Raw genomic sequence first — 22,873 nt, forward strand, 5'->3', positions numbered from 1 at the left:
GATGGGTTTCTAACATGTCGTTTTGAGCCTGTCTCCCTTACCACCCTACCAGCTCCGGACCGTTCACGTGGAAGCTCCTTGTGGGCAGGGAATGTGCCACTTCCCAAGCTCCTACTACAATGCACCTCACTAAGTGGGCACTCATTAAATGCCACCGCTGCTCCTCCTGACCATTGTTCTTTGAGGCTCTCCATTAGGTTTCTCCATACAGTTCATAATTTTACATTTGCTGGGCTATCCCATTCACCCAGTACAGAGCCTTGCACATAGTAGGTGCTCAGTAAATACCGGTTAAGGAGTGACTCACACTTCCTGGGTCTGAGCCTCCCTTTGCAACCACCACTCTGCTACAGACCAGCTGAGAACATTTCTCTCTGTTAGCAGAACGTCGGTGATGGGGGGCATTGGGAGGTCTCAGAATGTTGGGGGAGATATCAGAAGGACGTTGGTGGTGCGTTTGGAGGCATCAGTGGGAAGCTGGCGGACATTGGTTTTGTGCTGTGGGCCCATGGGGCCACCAGCAGGTCCTGGAGAAAAAGAACCCGTAGGGATACTCTGCCATGTGCCACCATCCAGCGCCTGCTTGCTTGCCTTCCACTGGGCAGGGCTGAGAGGTTGAGCGGCACCGCACAAACCACAGGCATCGCCATCTACTCCTCCGTGTGGGTCCCTGGGTGAGGCTCATACCATGAGCAGGTGCCCGGCATGCAGGATACGTGACTCGTGCGTTACTTGGATGATGCTAAAACTCCTCCTGCTCCTCCACCTTCTCTTCCTCCTGCTCCACCTTCTCCTCCTCCATGCCAGATTTCTATCGGAGTTTGGGAAGCAAGGCAGCCTGACTTGATGAATCGGGCATGAAGCTAGGAGTCAGAAAACATGGGTTCTAGGCCCAGCATTGGCCACCAGCCTTATGGTGACCTCAGTCAAGTTCCCAAACCACCCTGGGCCTCCGTTTCCTTCTCAATACAAGGAGACCCAGATCCCTGTTCCCCACTCTCTGCAACTGTGAGCTGTAAGGGGACAAGTCAATCAACCAATCAGTCATGGTATTTACTGAGCACTTACCGTGATAGCACTTGGGATAGCACAGTGCAGCTGAGATGGTGGACATGATCTTTGGCCCCAAAGAGCTTCCATCATAAAGGCAATGGGGGCTATTTCGATCTGACAATCCTAGCTCTATCCCAGTGCTTAATTCAGTTGTGAGAGCACCCAGGAGCCAAATCAGGACCGTAACCCAGGTGAACTCTGGACACACATCACTGCTATGCATGAAGAGGTCCGTGATGCTTGGAAGCTTCTTGATGCTTGGGAGCTAAGTGTGCATTTGCGTGCATGCGTGTGTTTGTTTGTGTGTCTTGGGGGTGCCTTGGAGGAGTGTAGTAGTAGAGGCATCTGTGTTTTAAAGCAGTGCCAGTCTGAAATGCGTGGCCTAACGGAGAGACAAGGCTGGAAGGCAGAAAAACCTGGGTTCTAGTTCTGGCTCCACCACTTTCCTCTGTGTGACCTTGGACGAGTCACTTGACTTCTCTGTGCCTCAGTCATCTCATCTGTAAAATGGGGATTAAGACTGTGAGCCCCATGTGGGATAGGGACTGTGTCCAACCGGATTTACTTGTATCTACCCCAGGACTTAGAACGGTGCCTGGCATATAGTAGGAGCGTAACAAAAACCACAATTATTATTATTAAGTGGCCTCTCTGCTGGGGACTGCGATCCGCTATGGGGAAGAGAGCAGCTGGGATGCAATCCGCTATGGGGAAGAGAGCTGTCAGGACTAGGAACTTGGTAAAACACATAGGGGCCATGCCATGGGGTAGCCAGGACAGGATGACCTGTCCAGTTTGATTCCTCTCCTAGATGTTGAGGGGCATCGAGAAGCAGCACGGCCTGTGGGAAAAAGCATGGGGCTGGACCCAACCAGGCCAGGAGTCTCAGCACCTGGTTCTTATCCTGGCTTTTCCTTCTCTGGGCCTCATTTTCTTCATCTGAAAAATGGTGATTCAATACCTGTTCTCCCTCCCCCTACACCATGAGCCCCATGTGGGACACGGACTGTGCCTGACACGATTATGATCGTCCTCGACTCCGCTCTCTCATTCATCCCACACATCCAATCCACCACCAAAACCTGCTGGTCTCACCTTCACAACATCACCAAGATCCTCCCTTTCCTCTTCATCCAAATCGCTATCTTGTTGGTACAATCTCTCATACTATCCTGACTGGATTTCTGCATCAACATCCTTTCTGATCTCCCATCCTTCTGTCTCTCTCAACTTCAGTCTATACTTCACTCTGCTGCCTGGATTATCTTTCTACAGAAATGCTCCGGGCATGTCACCCCACTCAAAATCTCCAGTGGTTGCCTATCAACCTTCGTGTGAAGCAAAAACTCCTCACTGTTGACTTCAAAGCTCGCCATTACCTTGCCCCCTCCTATCTCACCTCCCTTCTCTCCTTCTACAGCCCAGCCCACACACTCGGCTTCTCTGCCACTAACCTCCTCACTGGGCCTCGTTCTCACCTGTCAGCCGACCCCTGGCCCATGTTCTATCTCTGGCCCGGAATGCCCTTCCTCCTCACATCCACCAAACTAGCTCTCTTCCCCCCTTCAAAGCTCTACTGAGAGCTCACCTCCTCCAGGAGGCGTTCCCAAACTGAGCCCCCCTTTTTCCTCTGCTCCTCCTCCCCTCCACATCACCCCTGCTCCCTCCCTCTGCTCTACCCCCTTCCCCACCCCACAGCACTTGTGTATATTAGAGAAGCAGCGTGGCTCAGTGGAAATCAATCAATCAATCAATCAATCGTATTTATTGAGCACTTACTATGTGCAGAGCACTGTACTAAGCGCTTGGGAAGTACAAATTGGCATCACATAGAGACAGTCCCTACCCAACAGTGGGCTCACAGTCTAAAAGGGGGAGACAGAGAACAGAACCAAACATACCAACAAAATAAAATAAGTAGGATAGAAATGTACAAGTAAAATAAATAAATAAATAAATAAATAGAGTAATAAATATGTACAACCATATATACATATATACAGGTGCTGTGGGGAAGGGAAGGAGGTAAGACGGGGGGATGGAGAGGGGGACGAGGGGGAGAGGAAAGAAGGGGCTCAGTCTGGGAAGGCCTCCTGGAGGAGGTGAGCTCTCAGCAGGGCCTTGAAGGGAGGAAGAGAGTTAGCTTGGCGGATGGGCAGAGGGAGGGCATTCCAGGCCCGGGGGATGACGTGGGCCGGGGGTCGATGGCGGGACAGGCGAGAGCAAGGTACGGTGAGGAGATCAGCGGTGGAGGAGCGGAGGGTGCGGGCTGGGCAGTAGAAGGAGAGAAGGGAGGTGAGGTAGGAGGGGGCGAGGTGATGGACAGCCTTGAAGCCCAGGGTGAGGAGTTTCTGCCTGATGCGCAGATTGATCGGTAGCCATTGGAGGTTTTTGAGGAGGGGAGTAATATGTCCAGAGCGTTTCTGGACAAAGATAATCCGGGCAGCAGCATGAAGTATGGATTGAAGTGGAGAGAGACACGAGGATGGGAGATCAGAGAGAAGGCTAGTGCAGTAGTCCAGACGGGATAGGATGAGAGCTTGAATGAGCAGGGTAGCGGTTTGGATGGAGAGGAAAGGGCGGATCTTGGCAATGTTGCGGAGCTGAGACCGGCAGGTTTTGGTCACGGCTTGGATGTGAGGGGTGAATGAGAGAGCGGAGTCAAGGATGACACCAAGGTTGCGGGCTTGTGAGACGGGAAGGATGGTAGTGCCGTCAACAGAGATGGGAAAGTCAGGGAGAGAACAAGGTTTGGGAGGGAAGACAAGGAGCTCAGTCTTCGACATGTTGAGCTTTAGGTGGCGGGCTGACATCCAGATGGAGATGTCCTGAAGGCAGGAGGAGATGCGAGCCTGGAGGGAGGGGGAGAGAGCAGGGTCAGAGATGGAGATCTGGGTGTCATCAGCGTAGAGATGATAGTTGAAGCCGTGGGAGCAAATGAGGTCACCAAGGGAGTGAGTGTAGATTGAGAACAGAAGGGGACCAAGCACTGAACCTTGGGGAACCCCCACAGTAAGAGGATGGGAGGGGGAGGAGGAGCCTGCAAAAGAGACTGAGAAAGAACGACCGGAGAGATAAGAGGAGAACCAGGAGAGGACGGAGTCTGTGAAGCCAAGGTCAGATAATGTGTTGAGGAGAAGGGGGTGGTCCACAGTGTCAAAGGCAGCTGAGAGGTCGAGGAGGATTAGGACAGAGTATGAGCCATTGGATTTGGCAAGCAGGAGGTCATTGGTGACCTTTGAGAGGGCAGTTTCCGTGGAATGAAGGGGACGGAAGCCAGACTGGAGGGGGTCGAGGAGAGAGTTGTTGTTGAGGAATTCTAGGCAGCGCGTGTAGACAACTCGTTCAAGGAGTTTGGAAAGGAATGGTAGGAGGGATATGGGACGATAACTAGAAGGTGAGGTGGGGTCAAGAGAGGGTTTTTTTAGGATGGGAGAGACATGGGCATGTTTGAAGGCAGAGGGGAAGGAACCAGTGGAGAGTGAGCGGTTGAAGATGGAAGTTAAGGAGGGGAGAAGGGATGGAGCGAGAGATTTCATAAGATGAGAGGGAATGGGGTCAGAAGCACAGGTGGCCGGAAAGAGCCCGGGCTTTGGAGTCAGAGGTCATGGTCATGGGTTCAAATTCCGGCTCCGCCAATTGTCAACTGTGTGACTTTGGGCAAGTCACTTAACTTCTCTGATCCTCAGTTACCTCATCTGTAAAATGGGGATTAAGACTGTGAGCCCCCCGTGGGACAACCTGATCACCTTGTAACCTCCCCAGCGCTTAGAACAGTGCTTTGCACATAGTAAGCACTTAATAAATGCCACTATTATTATTATTTGTACATATTTATTATTCTATTAATTTTATTAATGATGTCTATATATCTATAATTCTATTTATTTTGATGCTATTGATGCCTGTCTACTTGTTCTGTTTTGTTGTCTGTCTCCTGCTTCTAGACTATGAGCCCATTGTTGGGTAGGGATTGTCTCTATCTGTTGCCAAATAGTATTTTCCAAGTGCTTAGTACAATGCTCTGCTCCGTAAATACGATTGAATGAATGAATGGATGAATTAATAATAATAACAATAACAATAATAATAATAATAATGGCATTTATTAAGTGCTTACTATGTGCAAAGCACTGTTCTAAACACTGGGGAGGTTACAAGGTGATTAGGTTGTCCCACGGGGGGCTCACACTCTTAATCCCCATTTTACAGATGAGGTAACTGAGGATCAGAGAATAGAAGTGACTTGCTCAAAGTCACACAGCTGACAAGTGGCGGAGTCAGGATTTGAACCCATGACCTTTCATTCATTCATTCATTCAATCATATTTATTGAGCGATTACTGTGTGCAGAACACTGTACTAAGCGCTTGGGAAGTACAAGTTGGCAACATATAGAGATGGTCCCTACGCAACAGCAGGCTCACAGTCTAGAAGGGGGAGACAGACAACAAAACCAAACATATTAACAAAATAAAAAGAATAGATATGTACAAGTAAAATAAATAGAGGTAATAAATATGTACAAACATATGTACATATATACAGGTGCTGTGGGAAGGGGAATGAGGTAAGGCAGCGAGATGGGGAGGGGGAGGAGGGGGAGTGGAAGGAGGGGGCTCAGTCTGGGAAGACCTCCTGGAGGAGGTGAGCTCTCAGTAGGGCTTTGAAGGGAGGAAGAGAGCTAGCTTGGCGGATGTGCAGAGGGAGGGCATTCCAGGCCAGGGGGATGACGTGGGCCGGGGGTCGACGGTGGGACAGGCGAGAACGTGGCACAGTGAGGAGATTAGTGGCAGAGGAGCAGAGGGTGCAGGCTGGGCTGGAGAAGAAGGGAGGCGAGGTAGGAGGGGGCGAGGTGATGGACAGCCTTGAAGCCGAGGGTGAGGAGTTTTGCGTAGGTTGATTGGTAGCCACTGGAGATTTTTGAGGAGGGGAGTAACATGCCCAGGGCGTTTCTGGACAAAGACGATCTGGGCAGCGGCATGAAGTATGGATTGAAGTGGGGAGAGACAGGAGGATGGGAAATAGAAGAGGAGGTCACACAGCAGACAAGTGGTAGAGTTGGGATTAGAACTCAGGTCCTCCCTGGCCTCTGACTCCAAAGCCCATGCTCTTTCCACTGAGCCATGCTGCTTCTCTAATGATTATCCCACGTCCGCCCCAGCGCTTGGCACATAGTAGTGCGTGCCTTAGTGGAAAGAGCACAGACTTGGGAGTCAGAGATCATGGGTTCTAAACCCAGCTCCACCGCTTGTCAGCTGTGTGACTTTGGGCAAGTCACTTAACTTCTCTTTGCCTCAGTTACCCAGTGCTTAGAATAGTGCTTGTCACATAGTAAGTGCTTAACAAATACCGTTATTATTATTATTGTAATAATAATGAATGTCCCAATTATTGTTATTATTTTATCCCCGAGCTCTTTCCACTAAGCCTCCTTGCCTCCTCCCTGCCAATTTCTACTTTAGCTTGTTTTCTAATCCTGACAGATCTTTATCCCCACAATTCCCATTTCACAACCTTTGGTGAGGAACCACGTGAGAGGCCTTTGGAAACTGTCCATATCATGTCCTCCCCATTCTGTTTGACCTCATCACCCTCCAGCTGATGAGGAAGGCTCATGGCCTTTTTCAGAAACCACAGATTGGGTTTTTCCAAGCGCTCTTTGTTCCTAAACTCAATAGAGATTTTATGGCTTTGCCAGCCTTACGAGTAAAACTCACTGAGCTCTAGATTTCCTAACTATCCCCTGGAGTCCTTCTGCTAAATGAGAACTAATTGGCAATCTGCCAGTCCTCCAGTACAGAGCTATTTGTGCCAATAGGTTGCACATTGATGTCGGGGGTGTAGCCACTTTCCCTTGTGCATTTCTTCAGAACTTTCTTGTGAAAGCAAGCTGAAACCAGTGGGTTGTAAACACCCACTGCAGGTATTGATTTAGTGTGTCTACATCCATCCCAATCGATCGTATTTATTGAGTGCATACTGTGTGCAGAGCACTGTACTAAGCGCTTGGGAGAGTACAATATAACAGAGTTGGTAGACACATTCCCTGCTGCCAACAATCTTACAGTCTAGGGGACTGTAAGTGCATCAATCCAGTGTGTCTACATCCATCCGAGTAGTGATTTGATGTGTCTCTGCCCATCCCGGGTATCGATGGGGCGCGACTACACCTGCCTAGTTTATTGATCTGGAGCCAGCCATCTGGGAGAGGTGGGGTCTTGATTTGGCAAGCACAAGGGTCAATCAATCAATCAATCAATCGTATTTATTGAGCGCTTACTATGTGCAGAGCACTGTACTAAGCGCTTGGGAAGTACAAATTGGCATCACATAGAGACAGTCCCTACCCAACAGTGGGCTCACAGTCTAAAAGGGGGAGACAGAGAACAGAACCAAACATACCAACAAAATAAAATAAGTAGGATAGAAATGTACAAGTAAAATAAATAAATAAATAAATAAATAGAGTAACTGACTGAGTCTTCTGTGTCTGACAGTGGCATCCAAAATACGTTGTCTCACCCATCTGGCCTTCCCTGTGACCATCTGTGGTATCTTTGGCCATCCTGTTCCATCCTTGCCTGGTGCGATAGCCAGAATTGCATGGCTCATCCCGTGGCGGCAGCCCTGGCCTTTCGTGGTCTGCCCATTTCTGATGGGATCAGCACCTCCCTCTCATCTCTGGCCCACCAGCTCCTTCCCTTCCCTCCCCCTCCCCCAATAATAATAACAATAATAATAATTCATTTATTAAGCGCTTACTATGTGCAAAGCACTGTTCTAAGCGCTGAACAGCCCAATCAGGGTGCCTGGAGTCCTAGAGTCCTGGGGTTGAAGGGAAACCAGAGGGGACCCCAGGGACAAGGTTTGCTGGGGCACCTACTGAGTGTGGAGTGCTCTGTTGAGCACTGTGTGTAATATTCGCTCTGTACCATCATCTGTTATATACTACTCTCCCAAGGGCTTAGTACAGTACTCTGTACACAGTAAGCACTCAAATATGATTGATTGATAGATATAACACTTGACCTCCTTTCTCCCCACCATTTCACCTTGCTGATCTCCTCCCTCCTCTAACCCCAACCTAACCTACGCACTGTATCCCAATCTCATCAATCTTGCCTACGAACCTTTGCCCATCTCTGTCCTGGTACTCCCTCCCTCTTCATATCCAACAAAATTCCCAAAGGGACAGATCCAAATGCATAGGCGACACATAGGGAAGCAGCGAGGCCTACTGGAAAGGGCACAGGCCTGGGAGTCAGAGGACCTGAGTTCTAATCCCAACTCTACCACTTGTCTGCTGTGTGACCTTGGGCAAGTCATTTCACTCCTTTCTGCCTCAGTTACCTCATCTGCAAAATGGGGACTCAATGCCTATTCTCCCTCCTACTTAGACTGTGAGTCCTAAGTGGAGCAGGGACTGTGTCCGACCTGATTATCTTGTATCTACCGCATTGCTTAAAATATCAAACTGCGCTTACTATACGCAGAGTCCTGTACTTAGGGGAGAACAATGTAACAGAGTTGGTAGATACGGTCCCTGCCTGTGACGCACTTACTGTTTAGAGGACACATAGTAAGCAATTTACAAATTCACCATTGAAAAACCGGAGAGGCAGTAGGGGAAATGAGGGCTTAGTCTGGGAAGAGCACAAGGCGGAGATATGATTTTAGGAGGATTTTAAAGGTGGGGAGAGCAGTAGTCTTTCAGATATGAAGGGGGAGAGAACATGGGTGAGGGATCAACAGCAAATCTGACATTGATGAGATGGAGGTACTGAGTGTAGGTTGCATTAGCTGAGTGCAGTACAATGGTCTTGTCCAGGAAATGGGGGCAATAACGTCTGCTTCCTTCTCTAACTCTCAGGGACCTTGTGAGGGTAAAATGAGTCAAGGGTGTGAAAGCCTGTTGGAAAAATAAAGTTAAGCCCAGCATGTCCAAGCGTGGTCTTGGAACCCACGGAACCGTGCGCAGTAAATGCCCTGGCGTCCATGGTGCTCTCCCACCAATTGATCATACTTATTGAGCGCTTACTGTGTGCAGAGCACCTTACTAAGTGGTTGGGAGAGTATACTGTAGCAATATAACCGCTCAGGTCATTGGTTTTCCTTAGGCTTGCGGTCTCTGCTGGTTTGGCCCAAAGTGTTTCTGGCAGTGGGGCTCTTCTGGCAGCCTGGAGCCAATCAGCATTGAAGACTTGGACTGGGTCCGTTCCCTGGGAATGGCTTGGGACCCGGGGGGAAGGGGAGAGGGGAAATCCCTGCTGGCTTGAGCAACCGCCAAGAAATGTGAAGTGGAGAGAGGAGAGGGAGACAAAGAAAGAAAGAACCGAGTCTGGGCCGGGCTGGTCCACCCCGCCTGGCCGCTAGATATAAACTCTCAAGATGCCTCAGGGGCCCTGAGAGCCTCCAAAGTGGCCAGGTCCAGTCCAGCTCTGGACGGAAATTGCTTCAGAAGCACTGTGAGTAGGTTGGCCTGGAAACTTAAGCCATTGTTTTCAAGCAATTTGCCGCCTGAATAAATGTTTACTGGCTCTCCTCTCCCTAGTCCGGAGCAGGGGGGGCGGTCAGGGAGGTTGGGGGGAGGGGAGAAGCAAGCAGTGCAAATACTCGAGGAGACACAGGAGGCTGGGAGATAAATCAGTTTGACCTGAAAAAGGAAGAGACACCGGTTAGCAGTAGGGGGAGGGGAGAGAAAACCAGGAGTTTAACGGCTAAACCGGACAGACTAGAACCACCTGTGTTACTGCCCTCTGAGTAAATAGACTGTAGGTTGGTATCAACAGTGTTGTGTACTGAACACTGTGTCCGCTACATGTTCAGGGGAGATCAATAAACAGAATGTATTAAGTGTCCACTGTGTGCTGATCTTCTGGATTAGTGCTTGGGAGGATATAGTAGAACTGCATCTTTTTCCCAGACTAAGCCCCCCTTTTCCTCTACTCCCTCGACTTTGCCCTGACTCACTCCTTTGGCTCTACTCCCCCCACCCCACCCCACAGCACTTGTGTATATATGTCTTGCCTTCTCTGTTGTTGTCTGTCTCCTCCTTCTAGACTGTAAGCCTGTTGTTGGGTAGGTACCATCTCTATACATTGCTGATTTATAGTTCCCAAGCACTTAGTACAGTGCTCTGCACACAGTAAGTGCTCAATAAATACGATTGAATGAATGAATTATGCTGTCGAGTAGATTCTGACCCATAGTGCCACCACGGACACATCTCTCCCAGAACACCCTGCTGTCCATCTGCAATTGTTCTAGTAGTGTATCCATAGAGTTTTCTTGGTAAAAATATGGAAGTGGTTTACCATTGCCTCCTTCTGCACAGTAAACTTGAGTCTCCGCCCTCGACTCTCTCCCATGCTGCTGTTGCCCAGCATGGGTGAGTTTGACCTGTAGCAGATTGCTTTCCACTTGCTAGCCACTGCCCAAGCTGGGAATGGAATGGGTAGGCCTCTCCTGGACTCTCCCTCCCGCATCCAAGACTGGTAGAGTACTGGAAACCCCCCAGGTGTGACCCTGAGAGAGGTGCGTATATATGTACATATTTATAATTCTATTTATTTATATTAATATGTATATATTTAATTCTATTTATTTATATTGATGTTATTGATGCCTGTTTACTTGTTTTGATGTCTGCCTCCCCCCTCCTAGACTGTGAGCCCACTGTGGGCAGGGATTGTCTCTGTTGCTGAATTGTACTTTTCAAGTGCTTAGTACAGTGGTCTGCACACAGTAAGCGCTCAATAAATACGATTGAATGAATGAATGACCTGGAAGACATGCTCCCAGCCCTCAAGGAGCTCCCCATCTAACCGAGGAAACTGACTCAAAATAGATTACAGATTGAAGAAGTGACAAGGTAGTAGTTGTGGGGGTTGCAAGTTGGGAAAAGAGAAAAATGACAATAATCAGGGACAGCCTGAGAAGTGATTTCAGAAGTGCTTTGAAAACAGGGAGAGCAGTTTTCTTATTAAAAGAACATCTTGAAGAGGTCTTCCTCAACTAAGCCTTCATTTCCTCTTCTCCTACTCCCTTCTGCATCACCCTTGCACTTGGATTTGCTCCCTTAATTCACCTCTCCCACAGCCCCATAGTTCTTAGGTACACATCCGTAATTTATTTGTTTCTATTAATGTCTGTCTCCCTCTCTGGACTGTAAACTCATTGTGGGCACGGAAAGTACCTACTCTGTTATATTGTACTCTTCCAAGTGCCTAGTATAGTGCTCTGCACACAGTAAGTGCTCAATAAATGATTGTTTGATTTATTGAAGGGGGAGGGAGTGCCGGCCGGGAGAGAGGGTGTAAGCAAGGGTTTAATGGGAACAGAGAGCAGAGCAATATAGAGTGAATTGGTGGGCAGTAGAGGAGCGGAGTGTGTGGGCTGGATTGTTGTAGGAGATGGAGAATAGAAGAAGAATTAGAGAAGCAGCATGGCTCAGTGGAAAGAGCACAGGCTTAGGAGTCAGAGGTCATGGGTTCAAATCCTGGCTCCGCCAATTGTCAGCTGTGTGACTTTGGGCAAGTCACTTAACTTCTCTGTGCCTCAGTTACCTCATCTGTAAAAATGGGGATTAAAACTGTGAGCGCCCCGGGGACAACCTGATCACCTTGTAACTTCCCCAGCACTTAGAACTGTGCTTTGCACATTGTAAGCACTTAACAAATACCATCATCATCATCATCAATAGAAGGGGACCTAGGCCTGAGCCTTGAGGAGACCTCTAAGCTGCTTTGACATTGTGGCCCACCCCCTTCTCCTGGAAACGTTATCCAACCTTGGCTTCACTGACTCTGTCCTCTCCTGGTTCTCCTCTTATCTCTCTGGCCGTTCATTCTCAGTCTATTTTGCAGGCTTCTCTGCCTCCCACCCCACAACTGTGAGGGTCCCTAAAGGTTCAGTTCTGGGTCCCCTTCTATTCTCCATCTACAAACACTCCCTTGGAGAACTCATTAACTCCCATGTCTTCAACTACCACTTCTAACTACATTTCCAAAATGGGGCTCCTTATCTTCCCATCCAAACCCTGTCCTCTCCCAGACTGAGCCCCCTCCTTCCTCTCCCCCCTCCCCCTCCCCATCCCCCCACCTTACCTCCTTCCCCTCCCCACAGCACCTGTATATATGCATACATGTTTGTATGTATTTATTACTCTATTTTATTTGTACATATTTATTCTATTTATTTTATTTTGTTAATATGCTTTGTTTTGTTGTCTGTCTCCCCCTTCTAGACTGTGAGCCCGCTGTTGGGTAGGGACCATCTCTATATGTTACCAACTTGTACTTCCCAAGCACTTGGTACAGTGCTCTGCACACAGTGAGTGCTCAATAAATGCGATTGAATGAATGAATGAATGATTTTCCCATCACTATAGACAGCACCACCATCCTTCCTGTCTTACAAGCCCGTATCTGTGGCATTATCCTTGACTCCTCTCTCTCATTCAACTCACATATTCACTCTGTCACCAAATCCTGTCAGTCCCACCTTCACAACATCATTAAAATCTGCTTTTTCCTCTCCCATCGATACTGCTATATGTTAATACAATCACTCCTCCTATCCTTTCTGGATTACTGCATCAGCCTCCATGCTGATCTCCCAGCCTCCTGTCTCTCCCCACTCCAGTCTATACATCACTCTGCTGCGCAGATCATTCTTCTACACAAAACGTTCTGAACATGTCAACTCACTCCTCAAAACACTCCAGTGGTTGCCCATCCACCTCTGTATCAAACGAAAATTCCTTTCTATTGACTTTAAAGCCCTCCATCACCTTGCCCACTCCTACCTCACCTCACTTCTTTCCTTCTACAACCCAGCCCGTACACTTCGCTCCTCCAGTGCTAACCTTCTCACTGTGCCTCAGTCTCACCTGTCTCACTGCTGACCCCTAGTCCATGTCCTGCTTCTGGCCTGGAATGCCCTGCCTTCTTTAATCCGACAGACAACCACTCCCTCCCTCCCCCCCCACCCCCTTTAAAGCCTTATTGAAGGCACATCTCCTCCAAGAGGCCTTCCCAGACTAAGCTCCACTTTTCCTCAGCTCCCCCTCCCTTCTGTGTTGCCTGAATTGCTCCCGTTGCTCTTCCCCCGTTCCAGCCCCAAGGCACTCATGTTCATATCTGTAATTTTATTTAATTCAATTTATGTCTGTCTCCCCTACTCTATCAATCAATCAATCAATCAATCGTATTTATTGAGAGCTTACTGTGTGCAGAGCACTGTACTAAGCACTTGGGAAGTACACGTTGGCAACATATAGAGACAGTCCCTACCCAACAGTGGGCTCACAGTCTAGAAGGGGAAGACAGAGAACAAAACCAAACATATTAACAAAATAAAATAAATAGAATAGATATGTACAAGTAAAATAAATAAATAAATAAATAAATAGAGTAAGAAATATGTACAAACATATATACATATATACGGGTGCTGTGGGGAAGGGAAGGAGGTAAGATGAGGGGATGGAGAGGGGGACGAGGGGGAGAGGAAGGAAGGGGCTCAGTCTGGGAAGGCCTCCTGGAGGAGGTGAGCTCTCAGTAGGGCCTTTAAGGGAGGAAGAGAGCTAGCTTGGTGGATGGGCAAAGGGAGGGCATTCCAGGCCGGGGGATGACGTGGGCCGGGGGTCGACGGCGGGACAGGTGAGAACGAGGCACGGTGAGGAAATTTGCGGCAGAGGAGCGGAGGGCGCGGGCTGGGCTGTAGAAGGAGAGAAGGGAGGTGAGGTAGGAGGGAGCGAGGTAATGTACAGCCTTGAAGCCAAGGGTGAGGAGTTTCTGCCTGATGTGCAGATTGATTGGCAGCCACTGGAGATTTTTGAGGAGGGGAGTAACATGCCCAGAGCATTTCTGGACAAAGACAATCCGGGCAGCGGTGTGAAGTATGGATTGAAGTGGGGAGAGACAGGAGGATAGGAGATCAGAGAGGAGGCTGTTGTAGTAGTCCAGAAAGGATAGGATGAGAGCTCGAACGAGTAGGGTTGCAGTTTGGATGGAGAGGAAAGGGCAGATCTTGGCAATGTTGTGGAGCTGAGACCGGCTGGTTTTGGTGACGGCTTGGATGTGAGGGGTGAATGAGAGAGCAGAGTCGAGGATGACACCAAGGTTGCGGGCTTGTGAGACGGGAAGGATGGTAGTGCCATCAACAGAGATGGAAAAGTCGGGGAGAGGGCAGGGTTTGGGAGGGAAGACAAGGAGTTCAGTCTTGGACATGTTGAGTTTTAGGTGGCGGACAGACATCCAGATGGAGATGTCCTGAAGGCAGGAGGAGATGCGAGCCTGGAGAGAGGGGGAGAGAACAGGGGCGGAGATGTAGATCTGGGTGTCATCAGTGTAGAGATGATAGTTGAAGCCGTGGGAGCGAATGAGGTCACCAAGGGAGTGAGTGTAGATCGAGAACAGAAGGGGACCGAGCACTGAACCTCGGGGAACCCCCACAGTAAGAGGATGGGAGGGGGAGGAGGAGCCTGCAAAAGAGACTGAGAATGAACGATCGGACAGATAAGAGGAGAACCAGGAGAGGACGGAGTCTGTGAAGCCGAGGTTGGATAGCGTGTTGAGGAGAAGGGGGTGGTCCACAGTGTCAAAGGCAGCTGAGAGGTCGAGGAGGATTAGGATAGAGTATGAGCCGTTGGATTTGGCAAGCAGGAGGTCATTGGTGACCTTTGAGATGGCAGTTTCCATGGAATGTAGGGGACGGAAGCCAGACTGGAGGGGGTCAAGGAGAGAGTTGGTGTTGAGGAATTCGAGGCAGCGCGTGTAGACAACTCGTTCAAGGAGTTTGGAAAGGAACGGTAGGAGGGATATGGGGCGATAATGAGAAGGTGAGGTGGGGTCAAGAGAGGGTTTTTTTAGGATGGGAGAGACATGGGCATGTTTGAAGGCAGAGGGGAAGGAACCAATCAATCAATCCTATTCATTGAGTGCTTACTGTGTGCAGAACACTGTACTAAGCGCTTGGGAAGTACAAGTTGGCAACATATAGAGACAGTCCCTACCCAACAGTGGGCTCACAGTCTAGAAGACCAGTGGAGAGTGAACGGTTGAAGATGGAAGTTAAGGAGGGGAGAAGGGACGGAGCGAGAGATTTCATGAGTTGAGACTGTGAGCTAGACTGTGAGCTTGCTGGGGGCAGGGAATATCACTGTTTATTGTCGTGGCATACTTTTTCAAGCGCTTAGTACAGTGCTCTGCACACAGTCAGCGCTCAATAAATACAATTGAATGAATGAATATATGGGTGGAATGAGAGAGATGAGTTGATGTCAACACCGACGCTCTGGGTTTGTGAGATAGGAAGAATGGTGATGCAGTCCACAGTGACAGGAAAGTCATGGGGAAGACAGAGTTTAGGTGGAAAGATAAAAAGTTCTGTTTTTGACGTGTTCAGTTTGAGGTGAAGGGAGGACATCCAAGTAGAGATATCTTGAAGGCAGGAGGAAATGCACGACTGCAGAGAGGGAGGGAGATCAGGGCTGGAGTTGTAGATTTGGGACTCATCCAGAAACCTCTGTCTTTCCCAACCCCCCAGCCAGCCTGTCCTGAGATGAAATCTGCTCCATCCCCCAGTCACCTGGGACTCCTTTCCTCCCAATCCCTGGCTTTGTCACATTCTTCCTGAGAGGCCTTGGTTTGCCAACTGCAGTACACCAGGCCCGGACCCACAGAACCCCTATGGTGGCAATTCCACGGTAATAGCAGTAGCATTTATTCATTCATTCAGTAGTATTTATTGAGCGCTTACTGTGTGCAGAGCACTGTACTAAGTGCTTGGGAAATACAAGTTGGCAACATATATTTATTTATTTATTGAACACCATGTGGAGAAACAGGAGAAGCATTGTCGCCTAGTAAAAAGAGCCCTGGCCTGGGAGTCAGTGAACCTGGTTCTAAACCCCGTACTGTCACTTGTCTGCTGTGTGACCTTGAGCAAGTCACTCTGCTTCTCTGGGTCTCAGTTTCCTCATCAGTCCATAGACTGAAATCCCCTTGTCGGTCAGGGACTATGTACAATCTGATTAGCTTGTACCTAGCCCAGTGCTTAGATCAGTGCTTTTCACATGATAAGTGCTTAATGGGTACCAAAGCAATACAAAACTTGATGAGGTGCCCTGTGCCAGACTCTTAGGAAGTAGAGAATAAGAAGTGGCCTGTCCCCTCTCTACAAGAAGCTTCAATATACATAAATGTCCTGTGTCTTTGAAGAAGACACCACAAAAAGGCATAATATCCTCTCCATCCCAACCGCTACCCTGCTCATTCAAGCTCTCATCCTATCCTGTCTGGACTACTGCATCAGCCTTCTCTCTGATCTCCCATTCTCGTGTCTCTCTCCACTTCAATCCATACTTCAATCAATCAATCAATCAATCAATCGTATTTATTGAGCGCTTACTATGTGCAGAGCACTGTACTAAGCGCTTGGGAAGTACAAATTGGCAACACATAGAGACAGTCCCTAACCAGCAGTGGGCTCACAGTCTAAAAGGGGGAGACAGAGAACAGAACCAAACATACCAACAAAATAAAATAAATAGGATAGAAATGTACTAGTAAAATAAACAAATAAATAAATAAATAGAGTAATAAATATGTACAACCATATATACATATATACAGGTGCTGTGGGGAAGGGAAGGAGGTAAGATGGGGGGATCGAGAGGGGAACGAGGGGGAGAGGAAGGAAGGGGCTCAGTCTGGGAAGGCCTCCTGGAGGAGGTGAGCTCTCAGTAGGGCCTTGAAGGGAGGAAGAGAGCTAGCTTGGCGGAGGGGCAGAGGGAGGGCATTCCAGGCCCGGGGGATGACGTGGGCCGGGGGTCGACGGCGGGACAGGCGAGAGCGAGGTACAGTGAGGAGATCAGCGGTGGAGGAGCGGAGGTTGCGGGCTGGGCAGTAGAAGGAGAGAAGGGAGGTGAGGTAGGAGGGGGCGAGGTGATGGAGAGCCTTGAAGCCCAGGGTGAGGAGTTTCTGCCTGATGTGCAGATTGATTGGTAGCCACTGGAGATTTTTGAGGAGGGGAGTAATATGCCCAGAGCGTTTCTGGACAAAGACAATCTGGGCAGCAGCATGAAGTATGGATTGAAGTGGAGAGAGACACGAGGATGGGAGATCAGAGAGAAGGCTGGTGCAGCAGTCCAGACGGGATAGGATGAGAGCTTGAATGAGCAGGGTAGCAGTTTGGATGGAGAGGAAAGGGCAGATCTTGGCAATGTTGCGGAGCTGAGACCGGCAGGTTTTGGTGACGGCTTGGATGTGAGGTGTGAATGAGAGAGCGGAGTCGAGGATGACACCAAGTTTGCGGGCTTGTGAGACGGGAAGGATGGTAGTGCCATCAACAGAGATGGGAAAGTCAGGGAGAGGACAAGGTTTGGGAGGGAAGACAAGGAGCTCAGTCTTCGACATGTTGAGCTTTAGGTGACGGGCGGACATCCAGATGGTGATGTCCTGAAGGCAGGAGAAGATGCGAGCCTGGAGGGAGGGGGAGAGAGCAGGGGCAGAGATGTAGATCTGGGTGTCATCAGCGTAGAGATGATAGTTGAAGCCGTGGGAGCGAATGAGGTCACCAAGGGAGTGAGTGTAGATCGAGAACAGAAGGGGACCAAGCACTGAACCTTGGGGAACCCCCACAGTAAGGGGATGGGAGGGGGGAGGAGGAGCCTGCAAAAGAGACTGAGAAAGAACGACCGGAGAGATAAGAGGAGAACCAGGAGAGGACGGAGTCTGTGAAGCCAAGGTCAGATAGCGTGTTGAGGAGAAGGGGGTGGTCCACAGTGTCAAAGGCAGCTGAGAGGTCGAGGAGGATTAGGACAGAATATGAGCCGTTGGATTTGGCAAGCAGGAGGTCATTGGTGACCTTTGAGAGGGCAGTTTCCGTGGAATGAAGGGGACGGAAGCCAGACTGGAGGGGGTCGAGGAGAGAGTTGTTGTTGAGGAATTCTAGGCAGCGCGTGTAGACAACTCGTTCAAGGAGTTTGGAAAGGAATGGTAGGAGGGATATGGGACGATAACTAGAAGGTGAGGTGGGGTCAAGAGAGGGGTTTTTTTAGGATGGGAGAGACATGGGCATGTTTGAAGGCAGAGGGGAAGGAGCCAGTGGAGAGTGAGCGGTTGAAGATGGAAGTTAAGGAGGGGAGAAGGGATGGAGCGAGAGATTTCATAAGATGAGAGGGAATGGGGTCAGAAGCACAGGTGGCCGGAGTAGCACTTGAGAGGAGGGAGGAGAGTTCCTCTGAGGATACCGCTGGGAAGGATGGGAGAGTAGCAGAGCGTGTTGAGAGCCGGGGGGATGGAGAAAGGGGGGAAGAGACTTTGGGGAGGTCGGACCTGATGGATTTAATTTTGCTAATGAAGTAGGAGGCCAGATCATTGGGGGTGAGGGAAGGAGGAGGGGGAGGAACCAGGGGCCTGAGAAGGGAGTTGAATGTACGGAAGAGCTGGCGGGGGTGATGGGCATGGGTGTCAATAAGGGAGGAGAAATAGTTTTGTCTGGCAGAAGAGAGGGCTGAGTTAAGGCAGGAAAGGATAAACTTGAAGTGAACAAGGTTGGCATGGTGTTTAGACTTCATGCTGCTGTCCGGATTATCTTTGTCCAGAAACGCTCTGGGCATATCACTCCCCTCCTCAAAAATCTCCAGTGGCTACCAATCAATCTGCACATCAGGCAGAAACTCCTCACCCTGGGCTTCAAGGCTGTCCATCACCGCGCCCCCTCCTACCTCACCTCCCTTCTCTCCTTCTACAGCCCAGTCCGCACCCTCCGCTCCTCCACCACTGATCTCCTCACCGTACCTCGCTCTCGCCTGTCCCGCCATCAACCCCCGGCCCACATCATCCCCCCGGGCCTGGAATGCCCTCCCTCTGCCCATCTGCCAAGCTAGCTCTCTTCCTCCCTTCAAGGCCCTACTGAGAGCTCACCTCCTCCAGGAGGCCTTCCCAGACTGAGCCCCTTCCTTCCTCTCCCCCTCGTTCCCCTCTCCATCCCCCCATCTTACCTCCTTCCCTTCCCCACAGCACCTGTATATATGTATATATGTTTGTACATATTTATTACTCTATTTATTTATTTATTTATTTTAGTTGTACATATCTATTCTATTTATTTTATTTTGTTAGTATGTTTGGTTTTGTTCTCTGTCTCCCCCTTTTAGACTGTGAGCCCACTGTTGGGTAGGGACTGTCTCTATATGTTGCCAATTTGTACTTCCCAAGCGCTTAGTACAGTGCTCTGCACATAGTAAGCGTTCAATAAATACGATTGATGATGATGATGATGAATATCAGTTAAAGCTCGGAGATTTCTTGTGTGTTCCTTTCAGTTATTCATCCATTCATCCATTCACTCATTCATTTGTTCATTCATTCACTCATTCAATCATTTAGTAGCATTTCTTGGGCAGTGCATGAAACAGTGTAGCTTAGTGGAAAGAGCCTGGGCCTGGGGTCAGGTGACCTGGGCTCCCAGCTTCCCCACTCGCATGCTGGGTGACCGCAGACCAATTGCTTCACTTCCCGGCACCTCAGTTTCCTTATCTGTAAAATGGGATTCAGTGCCTCCTCTCCCCCCCCCACTTATTCATTCAATCGTATTTATTGAGTGCTTACTGTATGCAGAGTACTGTACTAAGTGCTTGGGAAGTACAAGTTGGCAACAAGTTGCCACTTAGGATGTAAGCCCCGTATGGGACAGGAACTCTGTCCTCCTGATTATCTTGAACCTACCCCAGCACTTGGTACGGTGCCTGGCACATAGTAGGCACTCAACAAATGCCACCATTATGATAGGTCGCCTATGTGTACAGAGCTCTGGGCCAGGCACTTCTCTGAGCCCATCAGTCTGCCCCAGCCAGGCTCGTATGCCACTTGCCAGTCTCTTCGGGTCAGATCCATGGAGAGAAGACAAGCCTTCCGGTCCTTGATGAGGGGTCTTGGGTGGGGCTGAGCCCCCGAGGGCAGAGGTCAGCATCATTCCCCCCATGTTGTCTCCCCAGCACGATCGCCTCGTTCCATGGCGTGTACTTACTGGGCCAGATGCTGCTCATCCTCAGTGCAGTGCCCCTGGAAGGAGGCCAGGTGATCCACACGTGAGTGCCCAATGATCGGTCGGAGGGGCTCCCACCCTGGGCTGTACACCTGCTGCAAGGGACTCCGAGGGTCTGAGCGAATGGCCAGATGGTCCTGCTGGTGGGCTGGACTGGTGGCCAGGCCGCACAGAGATGCGGCCTGGGCTGCAGCGGGGTCCACTGCAGAGGGGTGCAGGCCTGGGAGGTCAGGCTGGAAGAGGTCCTCGGCAGGGGCCCATCTCCCTGGCCCCGGACTGTTGGGCGGTTCCCCAGCTTCCATGGCCTTCCCTTGGGCCCGGCTGCCCTGAGCCGGAACCCTCCCCACTGCCCGACCCCTCCTGGGTGGCTGGATGGGTTGCCCCGACTCCTGACCCACCCGGGGCCTGGGGAATGGTGAAGGATGGATGGACCAGGGGAAGCTCTGATGGCGCAAGGGAGAAGGATGCGGGGAGGGGCAGAGAGGCCCAGGTCTTGGGGTAGGAGACTGAGGCGATGCCTTTCTGTCTATGGGCCTGTCCACCTGCTATCTGTCATCCCCCCAGGCCCCTGCAGTCAGTCATCCCGCTCTTCCTGCCTGAGCAGCCAATGAGCAGCTATTCTCACCCCGGGTGTCTGGGACCTCCCCAGGAAAGTCGACCGGACAGTGGTCCCAGGCCCCAGAGTGGGCTTTTAGGGGGGAGCTGGGGCCTGAATGAGCCCCACATCGGAGTCCCGGCAGCCGGAGACATGACCGCCCCCTGTCTTGTACTTTCCAAGTACCTAGTACGGCGCATAGCTCTCCATGGGTGCTCAGTAAACCCTCCTACCTCACTCCAGCAGTGCCCAACACCAACAGTTTCTGTCCTGTGTCTCCTTGGCAGGTTCCTGGCTGTGCTAAGCCTATTTCTGCTCGCCTTAGGGGCAGGGACCATAAAGCCCTGCGTATTAGCGTTCATTGGAGATCAGTTTCACGAACAGCAAGTAAGACTGGAGCATCTTCCGTCTCTTTGATTTACCTTTCAAGGAGGGAGGAGTGGGTGGGTGGGGGAGATTGGCCTCAGAGGGAGGAATGGGCTGGTCCACCCGGGAGGTGGCCCATAGCACTTCTCTAGATAATGGCCTCCAGTGGCCCCCCCAACCTGCAGAGCCAATGCTCGGGTCCTTTGGACTCCTGGAAATTGAGGTTTGATGGCAGGAGCTCTTGGGTGTCTGCAGGGCTCGGGGTGGGCGGGCTGGGGAGGAGTCTACCTGCCGGGACCCTGTCGTTTTTGGGGTTCCTCCCTGTGCATGGAACCCTGCCAAGACTCTTAGGTTTCTGATTGGCTGTAGGGAGGTTGAGGGGTCCTAGGATCCCCAGAATATATATGGATACTTCAGAAGCAGCGTGGCTTAGTGGAAAGAGCACGGGTCTCTGTGCTCAGAAGGACCTGTGCTCTGTGCTCTGTGCTCAGAAGGACCTGGGTTCTAATCCTGACTCTGCCATTTCAATCAATCAATCAGTTGTATTCATTGAGTGCTTACGAAGTGCACGGCAATTCACTGAGCATTTGAGAGAGTACAACACAACAATTAACAGTTAGCAAACAGTTAACAAACATATTCCCTGCCCACAAAGCCATGGCACGAATGAGTCCTCTTAGGAAATGAGTGCAGATGAATAATAGAAGGGGACCCAGAAGACCTAAGAAATGACGGAACTATTTGCATGGGAAGGGAATCATGCCAGGCCCAGCTTCCAGGCACTTCCCTAAACTGCAGTGAAGGGTGGCAGGCTCCTTTTACAAATGATCCCAGAGTGCTTTGCAATGCAGGCACATGCAGGGAAGGGGCCAGGCGTCAAAGAAGACACCTGCTCTGGAGGGGAAAAGTGGAAGTGTCTCCACTGCTCTGCCACACTTCTTTTTATTCATTCATTCAATCGTATTTATTGAGCAGAGCACTGTACTAAGTGCTTGGGAGAGTACAATACAACAATAAACAAATACATTCCCTGCCCACAGCGAGCTTACCGTCAGAGCGGGGAAATGGTTTTTGTTAATGAATTCATTCATTCAATCGTATTTATTGAGCATTTACTGTGTGCAGAACACTGTACTAAGCACTTGGGGAGTACAAGTCGGCAACATATAGAGACGGTCCCTACCCAACAACGGGCTCACAGTCTAGAAGGGGGAGACAGATAACGTAACAAAACATATAGACTGGTGTCAAAATCGTCAGAACAAATAGAATTATAGCTATATGCACTTCATTAACAAAATAAATAGAATAGTAAATATGCACCAGTAAAATAAATAGAGTAATAAATCTGTACAAATATGTACAAGTGCTGTGGGGAGGGGAAGAAGGTAGGGCGGGGGGAATGGGGAGGAGGAGAGGAAAAAGGGGGCTCAGTCTGGGAAGGCCTCCTGGAGGAGGTGAGCTCTCATTAGGACTTTGAAGGGAGGAAGAGAGCTAGCTTGGCAGATGTGTGGAGGGAGGACATTCCAGGCCAGGGGAAGGATGGGGACTGGGGGTCGACAGTGGGACAGGCGAGAACGAGGCACAGTGAGGAGGTTAGCGGCAGAGGAGTGGAGGGTGCAGGCTGGGCCGGAGAAGGAGAGAAGGGAGGTGAGGTAGGAGGGAGCGAGGTGAATTGACAGCCTTGAAACCGAGAGTGAGAAGTTTTTGCTTGATTCGTAGGTTGACAGGCAACCACTGGAAATTTTTGAGGAGGGGAATAACATGCCCAGAGCATTTCTGTACAAAGATAATCCGGGC

General features: G+C 50.1%; 1 protein-coding gene across 5 annotated transcripts in view; it reads left to right on the forward strand.

Annotated features, from left to right (window-relative positions):
- LOC119933402 (solute carrier family 15 member 2-like) overlaps window positions 1-22,873 on the forward strand; it is a 100,151-nt gene that overhangs the window by 24,724 nt on the left and 52,554 nt on the right. For all 5 annotated transcript variants that reach the window (XM_038752904.1, XM_038752922.1, XM_038752913.1 and 2 more), the window contains 2 exons: window positions 20,063-20,155; window positions 20,995-21,094. In XM_038752904.1, coding sequence (XP_038608832.1) covers window positions 20,063-20,155; window positions 20,995-21,094 — 193 coding nt within the window. The remainder of the gene's footprint in view (window positions 1-20,062; window positions 20,156-20,994; window positions 21,095-22,873) is intronic.

This window comes from Tachyglossus aculeatus, chromosome 1 (assembly GCF_015852505.1).
Source record: "Tachyglossus aculeatus isolate mTacAcu1 chromosome 1, mTacAcu1.pri, whole genome shotgun sequence".
NCBI lineage: Eukaryota > Metazoa > Chordata > Mammalia > Monotremata > Tachyglossidae > Tachyglossus > Tachyglossus aculeatus.